At 41.3% G+C, this 18,489-nt stretch overlaps 1 protein-coding gene across 1 annotated transcript in view; it reads left to right on the top strand.

The window, feature by feature from the left end:
* Positions 1 to 17,904, top strand: part of klf7b (Kruppel like factor 7b) — an 80,133-nt gene extending 62,229 nt beyond the window's left edge. Inside the window, exons 3-4 of the mRNA XM_084724045.1 lie at positions 4,647 to 4,770; positions 15,432 to 17,904. Of these exons, the coding sequence (XP_084580171.1) occupies positions 4,647 to 4,770; positions 15,432 to 15,483 (176 nt within the window). The 3' untranslated portion in view covers positions 15,484 to 17,904. The remainder of the gene's footprint in view (positions 1 to 4,646; positions 4,771 to 15,431) is intronic.
* Positions 17,905 to 18,489: the final 585 nt, after the last annotated feature.

Below are 18,489 nucleotides of genomic sequence, written 5' to 3' on the forward strand. Positions count from 1 at the left end.
TGGATGAAAGACGACTCCGATCAAAGAGACACGGGAACCGGGGGGAAATAAAGAGGAACAGGGCATCATTCACAGTTGGATGTTCCTGTAGCACATCATCTTTTACGTGTTGTTGCATCACCTCGCTCTCAGAGCTGCTCTGCACCTCAGATATTAGTTCATGTGAAGGTGTACTTTCTACAGCTTCTCATATTTTGGCATGATGATTCAAGACGGGAACTTAAGGCAATTACAGTTAAGAAAAGCAACTTAACATTTGGTACACCTGTTGGTATGTAATACAGGTATGGGACTTCTGGCTAAACAGCTAAATCAAAATAGGAAGCTTTTTTAAATTAAATCAAAATGATGTGCATTTCCTTCACTAGTGCATAAAAATATTCTAAAGAAAGTTTAACAATTCCTCTCTTTCTATGGGGATTCATTCCAATTCATTACTTTCTACCTGAAGTGGCACTTAGCCTGATAATCATACTGAAGTGTCATTTTGTTTTCGCTTCATTATTCGCCTGTCATTCTGTCCATTTAGGCTGATTTCTCTTTAGGAAAGTCTCTTAATTTCCTTAACCAATCACAAGCAAGTGACCTAACTGTCTCATCAGCATCATTCAGTCGACACAAAAGCTGCATTAGCGGTTGCTAGGAGCAGTTAATATTTTTCTCAATCTAACCCAAATTCGTTATAATTGCTCTGGCTCCGGCACAGAAAGATGACAATCCAAATTGTTCATCCTGCCAACAAAGTTCTGATTGGCTTTACAGTTTTTCCAGCCAGGGAAAGAGACATCAGTGACCACAACACCTGACATGTTTGAGTCACTGACAAATAAGATGTGGGTGGCAATGTAGAGATCTGGAGCGTCTTTTCCAATTGGTGTTTACAAACGCGACATCAATTCTTCGTGGTTCTTTCTTGCAACTTGATTTGATGCTGTCGGATTCAAACAAAGTGGACTGGGAGAATTAAGTGTCAACTTGTTGAGGATGGACAGTGTTAATGTAAGCTTATTCAGGAAATGGTGGGGAATTAATTAATTTGTGACACACTCTATGAATAACATGTTTTTTAATCTTTGGGCTATGTGTACGGTATTGAGGTATTTTTAAGTCAAAAGGCTCAAATTCAAGTCATGAGTCATGTGACTGGTGTTAAAGTTCGAGCGTTTTTTGATTTTGTCAAGTCTTAAGTCATCAAATTGTGACTCAAGTCTAACTCAAGTCCACACCTCTGGTTTTTATTATACTGGTTTCTTTGTCGGGGGGTTGTTGGCCCCACCGTACTTGTGAATACATTCTTTTCTATCGCATCCAGTTATGCTTTCACCATATTGTGAAATGCTTCAGTTCTCACATTAGTTCCACTTTGTTTTGTATCGGTGTGCGTTTGTGTTTGTCTCCTTAAGAAGATTTGTGTGTGCTGTAACAGGAGTGGAGGGGCTGCTGGGACATCTGGCTAACTGACTGTAAGCTGCTGTATTACTCCCCATTAGGAGTCATTAAGACCCCAATTATAGTTACCACCCCCCAGTTCACACACACGCACACACACACACCCATACACATGTGACACAGAGTCACACACATAAGGGGTCTGCAGTTTGGCCATGTTTTCCATGGCCAAATGTGTGTGCAGTGAGAAAATCCTGTGCTTGAAAGTGCTTCCTCTTCATCAGTATTTGAAGTATTTGAAATTAAATTGATTTAAATACCAGTTTGGCTTGAGTCTGAGCAGTGTCAACTCCCTCTTTATTCATTTAAATGAGGCTACTGCGTTGAGGCAGTGGGAGTCCTGACTCAGAAGACTCTGAAACGAAGAAAATGTAGGGTTGTCAGCAGAAATGTCAAAGCTGGCACAATTTTTGCCGCAAAGCAATGCAGCATTATCCAAAATCACATCGCTTTGGCCAATCAAATGTGTGCATACTTCTGTTTGATTACCTTTCCTTGCTGCAATATAAACAGTGTTATACTGCATTTTAATTGTCAAGACAGAGGATGAAATGATTGCTGCTTTAAAACCTTTTCAGAGTTGTGAGAGTTGGTCTGAACAGAAACATCTGCACAGTGTTTTTGTGTCTGAGTAAGAAGCAGTGGAACTCTGCAAGCTGGACCACCTGGCATGTGTTTCATCCTCTCAGTAGTATCTGTAGCAACGCAGGAGAAGATTGCAGAAGCAATCTCACTCCTCCAGGTTTTGAACCAAGATGAACAAATTGGACCACACCAACTGCACGTACAAACAAGGTCGTGGCAGAAATGAAACCTTACAAAGTTTCTTGTGAAAGACTCAGAGAAACTCAGCAGCTGGGGTCAAACTCAGTGAAGAATGAAAAGTTTAGTCCGCCTAAAACACAGAACAGAGAATTTTTTTGCAGTGTTATACACAATTCAGAAATCGCATGTTAGTACCCTAATGCCCGTACTGTGACATTTTAAATAGCTCAGGGCAGAATTAGGCCAAGTATCAATTCATGTGACTCGCACCACATGAGGAAATTATTTAGCAGATAATCAATGAAGACCATTTTTAGGACTTCAGTGTGCTTTTGCTTTGAAAATTGCTGATAGCCTTAATGTCTGTCTGGTTCAAATTGGACAACAGTCTATCTCACCAAATATTTAGCTGTGTAATTTAAGTAGTCTTTTTATTTACTATATCAGGAAGCCACCACGCACCAGAGCAATTAGATAAGCGGACGTTAAGAAAAGCGCTCCTTTTACCGCTCTGGAGTCACCTGAGCTAAAGCTCATGTTGTTAGCTGCCATGTCAACATCTAAAAAGCAAAATTAACCCTCCAGATTTGTATGTTACAATCATAGCAGTTTCTGTATCGTGAGGATTAAGTAAAAAACCAAAACAGAAAACAATTACAGTGTTATTTTTCCCGCAGGTTATGTTGTAATGTATAAGAAGATTCAAAATGAACACTGTAACAAGTAGCCTACTACTTGTTACTATGAGTAAATGATTTACCCAATTTTCCCAGTCTTTTTTGATCCATTACTGTACCTGCAGCAAACTCTACTTTTAAGGGTACTGAGTGCCAGTTCACATTAAATCAGCTGGTGCCAAATTTTGGTACCAGAGAGAGCACCTGGATCAGATAATGATGCCTGCAGTCAGCTCCTGAAAACTTTAACTTAACCCTCCATGGACAGGAAAACTTAACATGATGCATCGACAACTCCATTGTCATCTTCAATTAGCCATCGATGGACAAGTTGTTTGAGATAACTGGGCATTTTTTACTGTGTGTTGATGTTAGCACAGCAATTTTACTAGCATTAGCTAACACTTAGCCACTGACTGCATCCAAACATGCTATTAAGCACGCTACAACAGTATGTGAGATTTATTAGTATGTCCGAAACTTTAGCATGAAACCAATAGTGTGTGAGTTGTATAATACATAACGAGAGATATCACACGCACCTCCTCCAAGACACGCTACAGAGTTCTTAATCTATTCCCTGGTGACAGGTTGACAGGCTGCAGGCTGTGAGGATGGTTTTGGGAGGGTATTTGGCGTGGTGTGGAAAATGCTCTGAAAAAAATGATAAAATGCTCTAAATAGAGTGCCTAAGTCACACCCCTTCCAATGTGCGCCATGGGACCTAAATTCTGAAAAAAATATGAACGATAGATTATGTTGGAGAGACATTTTAATTTATTTTGATTCCATTTGAACTGTGCCACAAATTTACACATATGTTGTTCGTTAATTTAAAAGATATTTTGATAAGTCAAAAAATCCCCAGCCCCAGTTGTTATACCTAGAGTGGAATTAACTCAGGGTCAAAGTAGCATAATCAAGGAAAATGTATTGTTTTGTTTTTAATTCTTATTATCATTAGTTGCAGCATTACCTTTTTAAAGTGGTGTATAGGTTTGGTAGAAGATCAGATTTGCAGCTTTATCTACTGACTCCGTATACATGCACCCACAGACAGAAACACACTCTCATGCAGGCATTTACACAGTCAGACATCATCACGTCCCATCTGAAGACAGTCTGCTCACACACACACACACACACCTCCAGCCAAAAGACACACTACACACACACACACACAGCTGGAAGGCTTTCTATCATGGAGAGATAACTACAGGCTGAGAACAATAGACCATCTCTTCTCCCATCTGGTGAAGTGGGGGATGAAACTTCATTTACATTTCAGATCCCACCACCTCGGGGCGTGCATGTGTGTGCATGTGTGTGTGAGTGCGTGCGGGTAGGGTGCTGGGGGTGGGGGGGTTTGGGGGGGGGGGGCAGAGGTATGGTGATAGAGGGAACAAAACGAGATTCATTTCAGGGTGAAAATGGGATTATGAATTAACACGCCACAGTGCTGAAAGACTTCATTTACAGCTAATTGAGTGTATTGGCTCATTGAAATGGCTGTTGTGTTAAAACTGGTCTGCCTGCCTTGCCCTTCGGCTGTGTGTGTGTGTGTGTGTGTGTGTGTGTGTGTGTGTGTGTGTGTGTGTGTGTATGTGTGTGTGTGCACGTGTGTGTGTCTGGGTTTGGAAAAAGCCAGGGGTGGTAACCTGTATATTAGTGAACAGCTGTACCTTAGATGTGTGAAATTAGATGTAGAAATCATAATAAAATGTGACACCCTCTCTCTGTCCCTCTCTCTCTCAGGTGAGAAGCCCTACAAGTGCTCATGGGAGGGCTGCGAATGGCGTTTTGCCCGCAGTGACGAGTTGACACGACACTACCGCAAACACACCGGAGCGAAGCCATTCAAGTGCAACCACTGTGACAGGTAAACATACACATCAGCATCAGCTGTACACATAAACAATGACAAACATATTGTATACTTCGCTTTTGCAGGACATTGATGCCCTTATTTGTCATTGACCTGTATTTAACTTGCATTACCTAACAAGCACAGAACTACAAAAACCAAAAAGCCTGGTTCATGCTCAGTTATAAATGCAGGACACTGAAATGTCCTGGAATGGTTGTGTATGTACCCAGCACAGAAATAGAGCCAAGACGTGTTTAGCCGAGCTTAGCCCAAAGACTTGAAGGAGGGGGCAAAACTACTAGTCTCTGTGAAAAGAGGAAAATATGTTTCCATATCACCCAAAATTGCCTTATTGACATGTCCTTGTCCTTATCATTGTGGGCCTGTTCAGGGAGTATAGAATAGTACATTAGATATTATGATATACCAAAGTATTAAGAATTCAAGATGGCATGATTTTCACTACTGTTCCTCCTCTTTCTATTAAACTGATATGGAGATGCTCTACTGAGACATGTTATGTGTGCAGCAAGTGTCACCACAGGTCTGTCTCTCTGTTGGTGGACAAGGAAGTGCAGGCGAGCTGAGAAATGTGGCATCGAAGGGACAAACATACAGGACTAACCATTAGAAAATAAATATGCCTCTGCCCTTATAATATTGTGATGATAAAGGTAAGACAGCAAGCTCTGCAGACCTCTGAATGGTTAGAGGAGCATAGAGTAGTGAGTGTGTAGCTTTAATGAGCGTGAGCTGCAGGCTAATTACTGTATACGGTGTTAAAGAGTGACAGTGCGCTGAACAGAGGACGAGATGAGCAGTGGAGTTGTTGGTCTGGCAGTAAATGTACGGTGACAACTCTCTTAATGTAAAGTTTAGGTTTGAGTTCATCAGTGAGTAAAAGTTGCAGCTTCTCAGACCAACACACCCTCCCAATGTGTTGTGTTGGTATGTTTGTGTATGAGGACCAGCTCAACCTATGCTGAGGAAACACTGTACAGTGGAGTAGGGTTGGACTGAGCAGTTTTACTCAAGTTTTGAGTGTTGAAGATATGAAAAAACGAATACTTAGTTCAGTGTTATAAAAGGGTAACTACAGGATTCAGTCTGGTCTTAACTGTAGCTAATTGCTGGGGTAAACCACAGTGTCTCATTCCTTTTTTTTGGTATGTGAAATACAACAAGAATAAGATTACTTAGGCATTTTTGAGAGCTAGGCTAGATTAAATTCATCACTGAGCTACCTCTACATTTAACTCAAGAAAATGATCGAACAGATATCAGGTAAGACAGCAAATAGGCATGTAGCTTATTTCAGCTATCTTTCTGTACACCGCTTGGTCATACATCCAAATCATATTCAGGTAAAGACTCTGATGTTATATGATGATAAACAAGAAGAAAACATTCAGACTCACTCTAAATGCATCTCATGTAGCATTCACAGGCCGTGTATTTATCTACACCAAATTTCAGGAAATCAAATTCCTCAAATAAACACTTTAGAGGCAAAGTACTGCAATCAGTTTGAGGTTTAGAAGCAACGTGATAATTTTCTTAAAGATATTTTTCTCCTTCAGCAGCTGTGTACAGGAGGAGCTCAGGTGAGCTCTTATCTGGACTCCTGGATGATAAAGGTTCAAGACTGTACCTTATAGGGTAGTCAATTTAATGATAAGGAATGTTATTATCTGAAATTAAGTGAGTTCCTAATGGATTTACATTATGTGGCAGCCACAGGAATGCATGTAAGACGAATGTAATTTTGTTGCTGCTCAAAAATAGACTATTGGCTTTCAAGTCATGTTATCTGGCCAGTGGTGGAAGATTTTAGTTATTTATCCTACGTCAATTAATTTTTTCAGACTGACTTCATGTCTGAACTTACAACTTGCTCGGGAAGTAGAGCAGCTATGGCTGTGATGATAACAGCTTTACCACATTATCACAGTACTGTGGTCATTTGATGACTACCACATGGTTGAGCTCATTACTGTCATCACCACAAATTTATTTTGAAGGGTCAATCTCATATTATTCTATTTTGCAAAGCAATTGAGATGAGAGCTACACAGGATAAGTCAGGAACACAACCACTAATTGATTAACAAGTCAGGAACGCAGACTCTGATTGGCTGACAAGTCAGAAATGCAGCTTAAGGCATCATGGGGTTGCCAGTGAACGACTTACCATATGCTAACAACAACATTTGTGTTCAACACAGAAGAATGGATAAATAATCACAGAAGATTTTGAGTGTTGGATGTATGGATTTGTTTTACCACCTCCAAAAAAAGACGCTGCAGCTCAAGGCAGAATTACAGTACAAAGCTTCTGAAGGGGACATGATGTTGTACAGATACAATGCAAGCGTTAGTTTAACATTAGCCTTTATCTTACTTCAGGGTTAACCACATCACTTTTCCAGCAGTTGGGAACAACAGATGAGACTTTTCTTGGGTTTGAGAAGCTGTGGCATTTATTAACTGAAACGCCATAACCTGCACTGTACTGCCAGACTAACAACTTACCGCTATGTGTGTGTGTGTGTGTGTGTGTGTGTGTGTGTGTGTGTGTGTGTGTGTGTGTGTGTGTGTGTGTGAGTGGGAATCACAGACAAAACTGCAAATTCTTTGGAAAAATGCGATATATAAATGCAGCTGTGTACCATTTTAGCCATTTACAGCATCTCTGTGGGGTGTTTGGTCCTCAAGGTAGAGTGTGTGGTCGTGTTTGTGTGTGTTTGTGTGTGTCCTTACTCATGCCCCTGTGCTGGCAGTTAAATGGATTCTGGCTATTGGCAGACCGGTCGCAGCTAATTGAGTGGCACCAGATGCCAGCTCCACTTTAACATACACTCTCTCTGTATGTGTGTGTTTCTGTACTACCTTCCTGACAACACACACACACACAGGCACACACGCACACACACTTTTGCCCTAGAGACAGTGTAATTGGCTGTTGTGGGTTCCCTCTAGTTTGGGTTTTAGACATAAAACCCTCCAGAAACCTGCTGGAAGCTTCTAATCCTGGCTGAGAGCTGGGACTGTATTAGCTCCTTTTTGGCTCTCTCTCTCTCACACACACACAAACAAACACAACACACAGAGACACAACACACACATATGCAAAAAGACCACAAAGACATTTAAATGCTAAGTCATATCGGCAAACACAAACATTTAAAAGTCCAGACGACGCGCTTGGATACACAATGACGCAGACATAATCTGTGTCACACTGGAGGCTCTGCCCACTTCAGAGCCCACATGAAGAACATTTAAGTGGCAGAAGTTATTTTCGGTGTCCAGTGCTCCTAAGGTGAAGATCTTGTTCACTGTCTGCATTGCCAATCTCTGTGACTGACAGTTGCAGCTCTTCAAGGCATGAAACTGACTGAATCATCTCTGCAAAGGATGAACATCTGTGACATGAAAATGTACAGAAAGAAGTAAACTTCAGCTCCTAAGGGGCATTTCAAGAGGAAACATTCACTCATAGAGTGCAAATTCTGTTATGTTTACTATTAACACTGTTTTGAAGCTTGAATCTTCGCATAGCAACGTTCACTGCAGCTGATAGTATTTAGAGTACAATGTACTTTACTTGATTAAACTGTAGGATGAATTATACAGTATTGCAGCTCTAATGTCACCCTTTTATCAATATGCTGCGTTTTCCATCCACAAGGAAAAAGCTGTTTTTGACCTTAAGGTTTTGAGTTCTCTTTCAAACCTCATTTGGTATCTCACTCGAGTAAACGCCTTCTGGCGCGACCAGTCATGGAATCTCCAAAACATCTGTCTGCCAGGAGACAAACGTGCCTTATACGGCATTATTGCTGTCTTCCCCACAACAGTCATTTGAGCTCCTCAGCTGTGCACTCTCGTGCAGCCGTCAAGATTGTCACAAATTGTGGATCTGGTGTCAAGTTTTTTTGTCTTTCTTTCCATCCAGGATAAGGCTATTGTTGGTTCAGGTGGGTGTTGTCACATTGTAGTGACAAGGTAGCACCGTGATGAGCTGTGTGCCTGTGATAACTGCTACTAGCCATTGATGTTTTTAGCTGTGGCCACCACTTCATCCTCTAAAGAGAACGCTGGTGGCAAGGTTAAGTTGGTTGAGTCTTACCCTTGCCCAGCTGCATGTGGGTCAACCATCTCAAGGCGGGAGCCCCATCCTCTCTGCATCACCTGTATGGGTGTATGCTCAGACATCACTCGTAAATAATGAGTGTTGTAAGCAGTGCTGCACTGTGGTACTGAAGATCCCAGAGTGCCACTTGCAAGTGTCGGTGGCCTCAAAAGCCGACATCTGTCTTTCCAACACCACAACAAAGTCTGCTGGGTATGGTGGAAAACCCTGATTTCCCCGCTTTTCAGTCATCTCCTCAACTGGGGGGACGAGTGTGGAGGCAGAGAGGAGAACGTGGATGATGTTAACATGGAGAGCCAAGTGGCTGTAGAGATTGCAGTGTTGACTGGCCAGTTGGTCCACCACTTGAATCCAGACTGAAATATCTCAACAAGTATTGGATGGACTGCTGTGAAATTTGGTGCAGACATTCCTACTAGAGCCCTCCACACGCCAAAAGCTCCAGCCTAGCCCTGGCCCAATAAAGTGAGAAAGTTTTCAGCCGAGATAGACACAAATAAAGCTTTCTCTCACATGTACCTTTCTCTAATGTGTGCCACACTTGTGCACAATAAAAACACAGGCACATGTTAGTAAGAGGTTAATTTAACTAGCAATGCCACTGACAAATATTCCCACAAATATTAATATTGACTGTCCATTCCAGAGAAGCATATGTATGTTGTTTGGAATATTACCAAGTTACATAATCCACCAGCAAATAAGTATTTTATGCCTACTTTTCCTTGCACAGCGCACAACCCTTGTTGTTTGTTGTGGTAACTGTATCAAAACTTTTAGGGACTCTACTATGGTTTATATATCTAATAGTGTGTTTTTCTTTACAAAAGGAAGTCTAGCCTCACAGAGCACTAGTGTGACTGTAGACTCCTAAGGTGATGTCAAACATTATTTTCAATGTAAGCAAGACAAACTTTATCCTGTCAGGGACAGTAAACAATGTTTATAGTTGCTATTTAGGAAAACTTATATCTTATATCAAATAGTTTCTCTATTTTAAGCTACAGTCTGCTCCATATAGCTGCATAATGACTTTACAGTTGGTGGATAGCAACAGCCTGTGGTGTACAGACAGTAGATGGAGGTAGACGACGCTGGCGTTGTGCCCTGCTGCCGCTGAGTCAAAGTACAGAACGCCAGTGTTGCCGCGGCAACCACTCACTGTCTGAAAGCACCTTTAATCTTGTTTTCACATTTCCAGTACTTCCCTTTAGGCTTTTTTGATGCTCAGATTACAAGATGGATGGAAACATGCTTAACATAGCCAGGATGCATGCTCAGCCTTTACAGTAGTACACACACACACACACACACACACACACACACATACACACATCTGTGGTGGGTGGAGCCCGACAAATATTACCATGAGAATGGCAAAAAGTGGCAGCCATGGAGAGGTTAACATTAGATAGAATGTTCAATCTGACACATCTTCTCCTGGGGAAACACACATGCGCGCGCACACACACACACACGGCAGTCTGTCATTAATCCTGCCTAATCAAGCGGGGACCCCCTGATGTTTCCAGGGAGCTGGAAGGAGGAGGAGTGATGAGGAGGAGGACAAAAAGAAGTGAGGAGGAGCAGGGAGAGTTTAGAGGAGGAGAAGAGGAGGATGGAAGGAGGGGCGTGGGGGGGAGTCGGGGTGTTACCAGCTGGTCTGGCTGCTCCACACCCCCAACAGTGACACAGTAACTGGCATGGCCATCTGTCCAGCCACACACACACACACACACGCACACATACACACACACATACAGATCGATGAAGGTGTACAGTAGGTACCACATGGCCAGACAACAGAGATGAGAGCAAAGTTCAACTGTACATTACCGTCATTTTCTCAGTAATGCTTTGAAATCTGAAAACTTGTGTGAATTAACATATCAAAGGGGATTTTGTCCATAATTTGTTTTCAACTAATGTTCTAAAAGCTGAAACACCTGGTGTCACGGTCTGTAACAGTGGAGATTTGTACAACAGAACATCATCACATACAGAATAAAGACACACCGACCCACTTTTTTCAGTTGCAGTCCAATTTTGATACCTGAATTTGGATATCTGCTCATAACTGACAGCAACTTAAAACCCTCAAAATGTTGGCTTTACACACATTACCGTATTGCTGTCTTGTTTTGTTTTGTTTGTTCCAAGGCTTAAATATATCCAAACTAAGGACACATTGAATTGACCACCTGTTACGAGTTCACTCACTTGCACACTGTCTCATGTCACATTGCGGCAGGATTCATGGTCCAGTGGAAGCTCCACCTGTACGTCTAACACAGAATTACAAATAGTCACAGAATTATAGGTGACAAATAAATATGGGGACTACTGGATATCTTTGTGGAACTATTTGATTCCTGAGGAATTATTTAATTTGGTTGTTGGCTTTAAAATGCATTATTACATTTTTATAATTCATAAAAACTACTATTGAATCTGTATCTATGTATTGATCAGTGATGTGAGCCCAATATTCCGATGACTGAATTACATAGGTATCGGCACCCAATACTAAATTTATTTTAATTTTATATATTTGCAAGCTAAAGCCCAGATTTCTGCTTTCAGCTGATTGGCTTTCAGTTGAATTTCTGTGGACAATGTTTTGCTCAACTTGAAGATTTGCAACTGGTTCCTTTGCAGTTTGCCTGGCTCAATGTGAAGCTGCACCCTAATTACTGTGCTGTGAATGAGACTTCCTGCAGGATCTGAAGACTGACATTATAAGAGAGAGAATCACAGTAGAAGCAGCCGGGAGACAGTAGATTTTGCTGCAGCATAGTCTGACACACAGGAAGTACACTGCTGGAATAAGACAGCCATTGGCCAACAGTGAACCTGTCACTATGGGAAATGACAACCTCAGAGTTAGCAACCTATGCACTGAAGTTACCCTAAACTGGTGGTAGAAACATTAAACAAGCTAGCAGTTATTACTCTTTTGTGGGCTTTAAGCCAATTTCATGCTGGGGCTCGCCTCCTCACTATGGATGTAAAAGTAGAACTGGATAGAGCGTTGGTGATGGGCCTCCACTCATTCCTATGAGACCTGCTCAGTGGTGCATTAAGTCATCTTCACAGTATATAATTACCCAGATTTTCAGCTTTGTGTGGCCCATAGAGCATGCACACCAGAGGCTTCCACCAGCAACTTCTTTTACTGTAAAATGACATAAACATGCAGTGTCTAGATTTTCCAAATGTTATTGGACCAAATGGATCCAACTCTGATTGTGAAATTAGTCATTTTGCAGGGGTTGTGATGCTTAAAAAAATTAATTTTACAGCTGCTTGTTTCACAATGTAAGCATATGGGAAAACATCTTTTTGGGCTGCTGTGCATCACTTAGCATAGTCATTACATGTTTTGGCCACTATGTCAAATTTCAAAGCCTAGCACCGTTGCTGCATCTTGGCCTTGGAACTGCCCAAGACTTTGATTGGTTTAAAGAAATATAAACAAACCAGTGCGTTTTTCACCTGTTTCAGACCTTTCTTCTGCACTCAATAGCACCAAAATTGTGGAGGCTGTGCGAGACTAGCTGCAGCAAGACAAACTTTCTATTGTACTTTATAGTGTTCAGCTCTGTCTACTTGTATCTGAATAGAACAACAGCCTGACTAAACACACACACACACACACACACACACACACACACACACACACACACATAATAGTCTTGGCTAATTAATAATATATAAAGCCTCTGGCAAATTGAATTTTTAATTTCTCATTTTATTCTCACCCACATTTTGTTTTGCCTCTCCTTTAGTCATATCATTTGTGAGTCATTTTATTGTGGATGTTCAGCTTTAATGTCCTCACAATGGTGTAATAAAATTAAAATACTCATGACATTGTCATTCGTATATTACACATCACCAGCACTTGGGTTTATGTCCCTCTCCCACCAGGTGCAGTCAGTGCTGAGTTAAATGACCCAGCGTCAGAAAGTACTGCCAGCCTGTGTGCATTAGTGTCCATGTTCACAATGCATATCTAATTAGTTTCTACAATAGTATTTCTACTCAGAGCTGGAGGACTGACTGCAGAGCCGTGGAGGTCTGGCTGTGATTTATGGTCGTGTTTAAGTCGTATTTAGGAAGTCACTGAGCTTGAATTCAAAGTCCTCTAGTCTGGGTTTTTATGGTGTGACATACTGAAGTAAGACTACTGAAATTCACATTTAAAATGAAGTGGTTTAAAATCTCTGTAGTTCTCTGCATTACTAAATATGTGTGTTACTGAAGCTGCCAGTTCTGTCTTAAATAAAAATTAAATAATAAAATTCTTACCTTAAGCTCTTCCAGTAGGCTTTACTCATCCAGTTAAATATGGCTGCAGAAACATATAGCAGCCATAGAAATAACTAAGAAATTATCTATTGAAACTTGACATGTTATCATTTGTTAAATAACAGATATCACATCACCCCCAGCACAAACTGATTCAAGTGAGGTGGAGTCACACTGGAAGGGTGTGCATTAGAAGCTAAAGTTAGCAATGGCTAATATACCATGTTTCATTGCTGTTTAATCCAAAAGGCTAGTAAGACACAGCAAAAAGTAGGGATGTGCGTGTTTAGTCAAACGTCTCCACCCTCACTAATCAACTCCTGAAATTCTAGTGGGTGAATCTAATTAATAATTTTATTAACATACAACACCTAGTAAGTGTTGCCTCTAAGATGTTAAACAGCTGCCCACCACTAGTAGGGGCTGCAGCACCAGCAGACAGCAGCTCCCTTCTCCTCGCACTAATGCCTAGTGGCCCAGATGTTGTAATCAGGAAAGTGGCTAGATCAGGCAGTATTTTGTTCTAGAAAATGAAAATAAGGTTGCATGTAGGTTGCATCAGAATTAACTGGCAAATAATCATTTTAATTTGAACGTGTAACCACATGTAGCACAGGCATGTGAACATTAACCTGCAAGGACAGCAGGCTGCTGGTGTTAACATGCTAATGCACTGCTAACATTAGCCACACTGTGTGGTAGTTACTGTCAGCTTGGAGTAAATAATGCCGTACACTCACAGACACTGTGATCCTGCTCAACCTGAAAAGTTAATGCATTTAGTGAGTTGTTGCCATGTTTTGTAAGATAACTGCAATGTTCATGATTCACAAAGTGCCACACATTTCAGCGGCATTTTTGATGTGATTTGGTCATTGAAGAATGTGACTGACATCTTGAGATGGCTCCCAGTAGTAGCAGGATAGTTCAGTGGGTTTGGTACTGTCAATAATTCTTAGTAAAATACACAGAGCCAATGTGTAGTGTAGAGGGGCTGGAAGTGTGGAGCATTTCCAGCAAATACACATTGCCGGTGGGAAGTTCAAGGGGCCTGAGATTATGGAGACTTCCCAAGAAATACACAGAGCCAGTGGGCATTTCAGGGGGCCTGGGAAATTTGGCCAATTCACAACTACTTGTAATATACAGAGCCAGTGGGTATTTCAGGGGGCCTGGGAATGAGGCCCATTCACAACTAATATGCGGAGCCAGTGGCACTGATCAGCAAGAGTTTCTTGATATATTCTGTTTTATGTAATTAAGGTTATTATGTGCAAACATCCGATAAATAGGATTAATTGCGGTTTTGCATACATGTTTACACGCTGCCATTTTTCACAACAGTCACGCTGATATGAAATAGGGCGAACACAGGTGTTAATGGGAGGTGTTTGTTTTTGGGTTGTCTGTCCATCCACCCCATTTCTGCCATATGTCTGAACAGAATTTCTTCAAATTTGGCACAAATGTTCATTTTGACTCAAGGATGAACTGATTAGGTTTTGGGGGTCAAAGGTCCAGGTAAGTGTGACCTTATATCCATCCAATTCCTGCAAACACAATATCTCTGGAAATCTCTGACAGAATTTCTTCAAAGTCATCACAAACATCCAGTAGGACCTGAGATAATTTTGAGGTCAAAGGTCAAGGTCACTATGACCTCACTAAAGATGCTTTTGGTCAATACTCAGGAATTCATAAGTTGATTATTGCCAAATTTCACACAAAATGTCTAAGAGGATAAAATTCTGCAGTGATGACATTTTATATTCAAAAGGTCAAAGGTCAGCTTCACTGTGACATCATAATGTTCAGCTCTCTATCGGTCCACTAGACTCCTCTGTAAAATAGTATCTAAAAGAGGGCTGGAATACATGTGAATATAATGATAACTTCTATTTTGTAAAAAAAAAATAAAATGCATAATACCTTTTTATTAAATTCCTTCAAAGTCTTATCTATTTAGATTATATGAGCCTGGAAAGACATGGATGTGAACTACAACTTGACTGGTTGGTGGAGGCATACAACTGCGAGGCAATAATTCTAGTTCTTTGCTGCTTCACTGGCACAGTTTCCAAGCATAAAAAAGTTTCCTCTCAGCATTTCCTGTCTTTCATTTCTTGTATTTTTTGTGCACAGTTAATGTGTACTTGGACTGATATTTGTGATGATTCTGACATGGTTTCTCTGTGTCTCCCTGCAGGTGTTTCTCTCGGTCAGACCACCTGGCCCTGCACATGAAGAGGCACATCTGAGGGCAGAAAGAAAAGGAGCGGGAGAGGGGAAGAAGCAAGAGGAGAATAGAGGAGGAGGAGAGATAGGAGGAGAGAGGGATGGGCAGTCGAGCTACCAACCGCCCGCCTCGTTCACCCCGTCTATAACCCAGTCGGCGGCCATGACACCTGCAGGGCAGTGCATCCATCTGAGAGGGCCATAAAGATCGAGCAGACTGACAGCCCTCTGACTGGAGATGGGGATTGGAGGAAAACGAGGAGTAGCTAGATTGTTGTTTTTCTTAATAATTACACACTCACACAGTTGCAATAGTGAACACTCCACACACCCGTCTTTGAATGCATCATCCCGGTGAACCCCGGCTGCTCTCATGTGGCTCTGGGGTCTTGGACACTGCCAAACCAACATATACTTAACTCGCTTGATGAAACATTATGCTGCCTTCTTTCTTTCTCTGTACTCAGTGTGTTTAAACCATAAAGTCACTTGGGGTGAGGAGATAGTTCAGTGGGGAAACTTTAAATATCCATATAGTCAGTTGTTAGTGCTTTACCGGCTTTTGAAATCAATACTCAACTTTTTTCTTTGTTTTTGAATGTTTCTCATATACGGAACATAAGAAACCATCATCTGCCGCAGTCAGCTTCAGTAATCTATGTGAAGAAAACAACAATGCCAAATCTGCCGGAGAGAGACTGGACGGATTGACTTCTGACAAAGCTGACAATCGAACCCAGGGCTTGGACACTGGGTGTTTCGGTGCACCCATGGGACCTCGGTCAGCGAGGTGCTGCTGCAGCTCTCAGGCTCTCCTCCAGTGGATGCTTGCATCTCTCACCTTCACTGAGACGCCTGCTGCCTCCGCAGGCCATCTGACAGAAATGCGCAGCGACACTTTCTTCCCTTTTTTTCTACTTAGAGGACAATAATTCTTCTTATTGTTGTTATTACAAAGAATGACACTTTGTTCTTTTCTCTCTTGGAGAAAATGTCTTAAAACTCACTGAATTGTGTTTGAGTAAAAAAAACTGAAAATCTAAGATGACTTCAACAGAATGTGTGGGATGAGAAGGAGAGCGTTGTTGGTCTTTTAAATCCCCATGTGCGCCGGCTGCGCTTCTGCAGTCTGTAAGCAAGCAGTGGATGAAGAAAAAAAAACAGAATCACACCAACTCTCAGAAAAGGGATTTGTATTTTTTTGGACTATAATAAAAAGCAGAGAGCAGAGAGGTCTTCAGATTTCAGTGCCGCTCTTTCTGCACTGCGATTCACTCCAGCTGAAAAACAAAACCCTTGCATGACCCTCCGTGGTCTCACAGAGTCAGGCGGAGGACTCGCTAAGAACTGGAAACCTGTTTTTTCTTCTTTTTTATTTGCTTTTTTGTTGATTCTGAAAGTCATCCTGGAGCGTTTTCACAGACTCTTAGATCCCATCTCCCTGGCAGCACTGCAGGGCAAGAACGGAGGCTGCAGAGCTGCTTTTTCGTTATTCACGTGGGACTTATGACGCCAACCAACCTTTGCGTGGTGGTGCCGAACAGACACGGTCACGCCGACCTGGTCAAATTTGCCTGTTTCGTATCCATTGACTGCACTGACTTTTTTTCCAATGTTATCTGTGCTTTTTTTTCTACAGCGAAAAAAAGAACACAATGAAAAAAAATCATAAAAAGACTTGAAAAAATACAACACAAAAACAATTCTGTCTCGCTCTACACATTGTATACAGAACAAGCACACATGCTCAGTCAACACACACACGCACACACACACACACACACACACACACACACACACACACACACACAGACTTACACTGCAGTTTCTTTGCTCACGGCTCCTCTTGAGATAAGACTAATAAGATTTAGGAAAATAATTATTAAACTAATGAACAGAGTTGGAAAACAAAACACTGCATGGCAGGCTTTATTGCAAACACACACACATACACACACACACACACACCAGCTCATGAACACACACACGCACACTCTTCCTGGAATTATATGTTCTGCTCCCAGATCTTTTTTCACAGTAGGAATTTAGCAACTGTTGTTTAGTAGAAGAGTATCTTAGCTCTCGGCTGGAGGTAACAAACGATTCCAAATCCTTTGAAGTGAGAAATCAGCTTGTTCTCAGTTCCAACAATCACCCACATATCCCTCGCTACAGTTTGTGCCTCTCATTTAATCAGCGTTTTTTTATTTCAGAGACTCGGCTTTCATCGTTGGTTACCACTGATGGTATACGCCACTGTTTTCATCAAAAGTAAATAGAAGTTAAACAATGGCAGCAGGTCTTTTATCAAAACTCACAACATCGTCAGGAACATGTCAATAATCTGCAAAGACTCTTCTATCCTGCCTCTCGTGTACAGTGAATATGAATCTTCAAGAAGAATCCCCATCTCTTCTTGACCCAAACTAAGATCTCAATCAAAATGTTCCCGTTAGGTTGCTTTCATTTTCCCATTAGGTTGCTTAGAAACCTGGTAAATCAGCGTTCACACAATGCACTTTGGTTAGAAACACTGAAAGTAAACATTTTGTTTGCAACTCCACAGGGTACCTTTAAAATTAGCTTCAGCTGAGAAATTGAGTAATTAAAAGTAATAAAACCAGCTTTTAAAAACTATTCAAAGACCAGAGACTTGCAAAAAGGTTGGCAATCATCACAGTAAGAAAATTCTTTTGTGCTAGCAAAGTAAATCTCTGCTGAACATTTTGCCAAATTTAACTTTGACCAACAAATAGAAAAACAAAAAGTAAATAATTTTAATGCTTTAGGCCTGCAGGACGGTTTGCTAACAGTTGTTTGCTAACTTGGTAGCTAGTATTGAAGCTAGCAAACTAGGTAGCTTGAGGAAAGGCGTGCAACTGTAATAAAGAATGAAGGAATGTCATTTTGCCTTGTTGTGACTGAGGACATAAAGGTTTATGAGCAACTTTCAGAAACCTAGTAAGATTCACCTGCTGACTTTTTAAAGATATGTTTAATGTTTGATGAAAACAGTGACTTTTATCTGT

The sequence above is a fragment of the Lutjanus erythropterus genome, chromosome 8 (genome assembly GCF_056507025.1).
Source record: "Lutjanus erythropterus isolate fLutEry1 chromosome 8, fLutEry1.hap2, whole genome shotgun sequence".
In the NCBI taxonomy this organism is placed as follows: domain Eukaryota; kingdom Metazoa; phylum Chordata; class Actinopteri; order Lutjaniformes; family Lutjanidae; genus Lutjanus; species Lutjanus erythropterus.